The 6434-nt window shown below is 48.3% G+C and overlaps 1 protein-coding gene across 1 annotated transcript; it reads left to right on the forward strand.

Moving 5' to 3' along the window:
- Nucleotides 1-2717: 2717 nt before the first annotated feature.
- LOC147979872 (uncharacterized) lies at nucleotides 2718-3053 on the forward strand. The gene has a single exon (XM_087515374.1). The coding sequence runs from the start codon at nucleotides 2718-2720 to the stop codon at nucleotides 3051-3053; it is 336 nt and encodes a 111-aa protein (XP_087371500.1).
- Nucleotides 3054-6434: the final 3381 nt, after the last annotated feature.

The raw sequence follows: 6434 nt of genomic DNA on the forward strand, positions 1-6434 counted from the left end.
TGGATGTAATATGCTGTAATTTCTTTATTGTATAGTCTAGGTTTTTTCTTATTCATGATGCTGCAATTATTTTACTGTATATATATCCTGTCTTCGCAGTAAACCGGCCAAACCATAAAATTACGGTACATAATCGGCCCGTCATGCAATCACGATGTAGGTTGGGCCTGAAACATGCCGAACAGCTCATGGGCCGGTAGCAGCCCGAAATGAACCCTGGCCCATGATTGTGCGAATCAAGTCACGGGCTTTTAACAGGCCAAAATTGTCTCGGTCCTTGTTTGGCCCAATCAGATATTGGCTGCGAGCAGGCCGGATGCAAACCGGGCCGTAGTTAGGCCCGACTATATGACGGGCTTTTAACATGCCAAAATTAATATAGGGCCGAAATGTTAAACGGGCCCTTAATAGGACAAAACTAAATTCAGGCCGAATTACTAAGTGGGCCTTTAGCAAGTGGGCCCAAAAGCATAGTGTCCAGTTGACGGGCCGAATCTGATATGGGCCATAATTGAGCCCAAAGCCTCTTAAAGGGCCGGACCTGATCTGGGCCGTAATTTGGTCTAGAATGTGGTAGGCTTTTAACGGGCCGGATCTCATATGGGCCACTATTAGGCCCGGAGCGTGGCAGACCATTAATGGACCGGATCAAATATGGGCCGGCATTTGGCCCAAAACATGGCAGCCAGTTAATGGGCCGGCCTACTAGGGTCCTCAAAATCTTGTGGGCCTACAGCTGGGCCGGCCCATTAATGCCGGCAAAATCTCATGGGCCTTTAGCTAGGCCGACCCATTATGATCCACAAGAATCTTGTGGGCCTTTACCTGGGCTAGCCCATTATGGCACACAAAAATCTTGTGGGCCTTTACCTGGGCTGGCCCATTATGGCCCGCAAAATCATGTGGGCCTTTAGCTGGGCCGGCCCATTATGGTCTGCAAAATCTCGTGGGCCTTTAGCTGGGCCGGCCCATTATGGTCCGCAAAATCTTGTGGGCCTTCAGTTGGGCCGGCCCATTTGAACTTGATGGGCCGGTCCATGTGTCAACATATCATAGGCGCGTCCCGCCCATTGGATGAGTGACACCTGTGCCAACGCGGACCTGACACGTGTCTCCTCCAGCCAATGATGATTTTACATGTGGAAAATCCCCATTGGTCGGGGCTGTTAACAGGTTATCGGATCCAAAACCCGACCCGATAGCTTAATGGCGTTCGTTACGGTGGATGCCACGTGTCGGTCACCCTTGACGAAAGCACTTTTGTGACGCGCGATTTATCGTCATGGAAGTGGACACTTCCGTGATGATAATTTTGGTAATGTCATGGAACACTTCTACGATAGCACAGGTATGAATATCTTGATTCTGTCATAAAATCGTCATGGATGTACATGCATGACATAAAACGTGACCTACTATGACAAACCCGTATCATCACGGAAGTGTATTTTTTTGTAGTGAGCACTAGCCCCACATGGTCGCCTCTAAACTTGGCTGAAAGACCCGCAGTGTAGAGTACTCCATTTGCTACAACCTCACCACAAATTAAAATATATATTCCTGTCTTGACCAGATGAGCGTGCAAACTACAATCACCGAGATGACAGGTAGGGCCAGAAGATTATTTTAATCAAAAAAAGCATGGAGCCGACCCCAATGATTTTAATCTTACAAGCACGATACATGCTATCCTAGACTACTCTACACATGAAACTGCCACACGAGCTTCCGGGCTGCGCTTGGCTCTTTGCCTCTTCAGGAAGTCGAACAATGATGGAGTACTACTGTAGTGGAGGAGTACTATAGTATGCTTCTGGCCATCTGACACTGATTGAACTGCTGCATGTCCACTGCATGCGGGAGGGAGAGCGTGTAGCGAATGAAAGCTTCTCCTAGTCCTGCCGGCCACCACGATCATGGGCGAGGGAGGGACGCAGCTTCATTGACTTACTGCTCCTGCCTATGCGTGCATGACAGGTGAGCCCAACAGGCGAGTGGCCCACCTATCATGCAGCCAAAGGCAGGTGCAGCCACCGGAGCTTAGTCCGCGAGGGAGAGGGCATTGTAGCAATCAAACTTCTTGGTCTTGTACGAGTTGACGCGACACATCAAAGCACTACACTCGATATATTTCAATAATTTGCGTTTACCGATGCATGCCTGACTCTCCTTTTGGTACTTGCATGTGTTGATTTAATGCACCTTGAAGTAGTATGAATATGTGATGGTAAAGCTTTGTAATGCCCCGGCCCTAATAAAGCGAGAGATGGTTGTGCATGAGGAGGGCGTGATCATACTGACGGAACAGGACCTGACGATGGAGCTCTCTGTGGTCTCGATGGACCTCAGCTTGCTCCACTGCCCCTTGTGCCTCCACCCCTTGAAGCCTCCAGTGTATGAGGTTCAAATACACCTCGTTCGTTCGGCTGATCAAGCAAGGTGTGGGTTTCTTGATTGATGTGCTGTTCGATTGATTTGTGCAGTGCAAGGGAGGGCACCTGGCCTGCGTAGACTGCCGCGTCGATCACCCAGGGAACCAGCGGTAGTGCCAGAAGTGCGAGCGCGGCGTTGGCTTCGACAGGCGGAACATGGCAATGGACACTGTCCTCTCCTTGGTGAGGGTGGAGTGCCCACACAAAGGCTGTGGGCTCTACGTCACTTACCATAAGCTCGCCGATCACTAGAGCGTGTGTTCGCTCGTGCCCTACAAATGCCCCATGCCCGTCTGTGACTACGAAGGCCCGCCACCGGCGCTCTCCCACCACATCAGCACCATGCATCCCATGCCCATGCACATGATCCAGTACGGCAAGGCGCTCCAGCTGCAAGTGCCACTGGCGGAGCCACGGCTCTTGCTGTTCGCAGAGGAGGACGGCCGCGTGTTTTTCTTGGTCGGCGGCGTGCTCGACATCGGCGCGCCCATCGCCATGTCGGTCGTCTGCATCAGACCGGGGGCGTCCCCACTACCGCACTACGTGGCCAAGCTGTGGGCGAACGGCCCGCCGGGGGAGCCCATAGGCAGGACCGACACCGTCAAGGTGGAATCCCGGTGACGTCGCCGTGCATGAGCTGACCTTCTTCACAGTTTCGCCCAAGCTGCTAGCTGGGGCTAAGCTGGTGTCCCTCCACATTCAGATTGAGAAGCTCACGTCCTAAATGATTCTACAGTGCCTTCTGTTTATCTTAGTAATATGCTAATATAGGGGTTAGCTCAGTCTACTTTAGCTTAAGAGATGGTGGGTTTTGGTGGCGATGCAGCAATTACTTCGACATCAGATCAGCAGCAGAAGTTAAAGTAATTTCCAACAGTTGAATGGATATTTTGTGTCTGTTGTATATAAAGATCCTTCGGGTAAGAAGTATAACAACAGCTTATATGCTTGTTTGTTCAGGAAGTGTTGCATACTTGTGTGAGTTGACGCGACACATCAAAGTAGTACTTCTAGTAGTACTCCCTCCGATCCTAATTTCTCTGTGCAGATGCCAAGGAGGGCTTGGCTGTGTCTATACTTGGACAACCTACCCGACTGCGCACCAGGCAGACGAAGCTCATGTCGTGTTGATGCTGTGTGCATGTTATGCCATCCGAAAATAGTGCAGCACTTCGAAATTAGAACCGTCAATAAATTTTGAGCTTGCATCTCGTCACATTCCAAATTAATACTACCATGCTATATTTAATTGCGAACCTGTTCACACCGACCACAACCTAAATGGTTTCCCACTTAGGAGCATATTAGTAGTACTCAGTTAAATACTACTATGCCAAGATGACCGCACATTCCTCCTCAACTCCTCATCCACAAAAAACAATCAAGTCATTCAGCATCGTTCCCTTGGTCGAGAGATTTCCACCAGGGAGAGGAGAGCATGGAAGAGGAAGCACGAGAGATGTCCCTTCTCGCCGCAAAAGCAGCCGACATGTCCAGCCACGCAGCAGTAGCAGCATAGAGGTCCCGCCACGCCGTCGATGTAGCAGACTGGTCCGGCCATGCCGCCGAAGCAGTAGAGATGTCCCGCCGCACCACCGAAGTAGCACAGAGGTCCCACCGTGCCGCGGCGGCCTGGGACATTTCTCGTGGGCAGGTGAGGACTCTTACATGCACATGCATGCGATCGTCCATAGCCAGAGGGATCAGATATCCGGCTGGGCGGGTTTGCAGGACGAGGCTACCGGCGTCATCCGGCAACTAGTGGAGGGCAATGCGAAGCTCCGGGCCGAGCGTGACCTGCTGAGGGCAAAGATCGCCGGAAGGGCGAAGCAGGCGGAGGAGACCGTTGCCTTGTTGCAGAGGACGGGCGTCATTGTCAAGAAACTTACGGACGAGAATGCCATGCTCTGCATCGAGCACAACAGGCTGGTGGAGGAATCCGGGGATTCTGCCAAGCAGCATATTAAGGACATGAAACTGATGAAAGAGATCATCACCGCTCGCCGCGAGAACTAGTCTCCGCGACCTGCAGCGCATAAAGAAAAGTAGAGATCAGCGAGCCAGATCATTGTATGTGTCTTCCTTCTTCTTTTGCCCTTGTGTATTTCGGGCGTAGCCGCATGTGGATTTTTTAATTATCTTCCTAATTATGTAAGACTATTATTATCCACTCTCGTCGTCCTTATATATATTAATCAGTCTTGCTATAAGTCACAGTAGATGCTATATAGGTCCGTCGGATCTTACATCAAGATCCGTGCAAAATTTTCTTTTCAGATTTTCTTTTCTCTCTCTTAAATCTCAGTCGAGTAAGACATAGCCACGCCATTAAACAGAGGCTCGGGCGCCATTAACGGAGACCTTGGGAGAGAGGTGGACGGCAGATGGAGGTCAAAGGGCCTATAAGCACGAGCAGGGGTCTGATCGCACGCCTCCCGTACTCAAATAGCTACCCTGCACGGTGCCTCCTAGCTAATAATAAAAGGGGACGCGTGGCGGCACGTAGATGGTAAATAGAACACCCACGATTTCAATAATACATGTGTTTCCGATTGTAACGTGACAACACTTGTTCCAAAATGACATTGTTGATGGTTAATGTGTGCGCCTTTGCAAATCGGACAGCAAAATTACCACAGCATGTTGGTGCCATGTCATGACACCAAGCCAAGTTTCATGATTTTCATGCGTGTTTTGGATTTACAGGAATTAAAAAAGCAAGTTTCTCAATCTTTCTAGCCGAGCCACGATGCCCGAATGTTTGAATTTCATTCCCATTTCTTTCATGGGACCTAGAAATTTACCCGAGGACACACATGTGATTTTTCAACCAGCTTTGGTGCACTGGAACATGTTCTTGTATTTCAAATTTGAATTATGCACACAAAGGTGACACGTTCCCTCTCAGAACCACAAACCTTCTTGAGAGAAGCTCCGGTTTGCAAGAAGCTTATACCAAAACTTGTTCATATTCGGCCAATTTTTTTACCACAACATGGTAGTACCATGACATGACACTATGCCAACTTTCATGATTTTCACGCATGTTTTGGATTTACAAGAATTTTAAAACCAAGTTTCTCAATGTTCTCGACCGAGCCACGATGCCCGGATGTTTGAATTTCATTCCCGTTTCTTGCATGGAACCTAGAAATTCACCCGAGGACACACATGTGATTTTTTAACCAACATTGGTGCACGGGAGCATGTGCTTGTAGTTCAAATTTGAATTATGCACATTAAATGACCAGAAAATCAATTAATGTATAAAAAAGGCCAAACGAACCCGGTATATTTCCAAAATTTAACAGGGCACTCATGTAGTTCTATGTTGCCTCTATAAAGAAACTCAAGGGGGACAGCGTATATTGTTTCGCACTCAAAGGTAACACGTTCCCTCTCAGAATCACGAGCCTTCTTGAGAGAAGCTCCGGTTTGCAAGAAGATTATACCAAAATTTGTTCCTATTCGGCCAATTTTTACCATGGCATGGTAGTACCATGACATGACACCATGCCAAGTTTCATGATTTTCAGGCGTGTTTTGGATTTACAAGAATTTTAAAACCAAGTTCCTCAATGTTCTCGGCCGAGCCATGATGCCCAGATGTTTGAATTGCATTCCCATTTCTTGCATGGGACCTAGAAATTCACCCGAGGACACACATGTGATTTTTCAACCAACTTTGGTGCACGGGAGCATGTGCTTGTAGTTCAAATTTGAATTATGCACATTAAATGACTAGAAACTCAATTAATGTATAAAAAAGGCCAAACGAACCCGGAATAATTCCAAAATTTAGCAGGGCACTCATGTAGTTCTATGTTGCCTCTGTAAAGAAACTCAAGGGGCAGCATATATCGTTTCACACTCAAAGGTGACACGTTCCCTCTGAGAACCATGAGCCTTCTTGAGAGAAGCTCCGGTTTGCAAGAAGCTTATACCAAAACTTGTTCCTATTATGCCCAATTTTTTACCATATCATGTTAGTGCCATGACATG

Source organism: Triticum urartu, chromosome 3A (genome assembly GCF_056163025.1).
Source record: "Triticum urartu cultivar PI428250 chromosome 3A, HENAU_Tu73, whole genome shotgun sequence".
NCBI classification, from domain to species: Eukaryota; Viridiplantae; Streptophyta; class Magnoliopsida; order Poales; family Poaceae; genus Triticum; species Triticum urartu.

Coding starts and splice junctions, on each gene's coding strand:
- LOC147979872 (XM_087515374.1), top strand. CDS start 2,718: ATGCCCGTCTGTGACTACGAAGGCCCGCCACCGGCGCTCTCCCACCAC.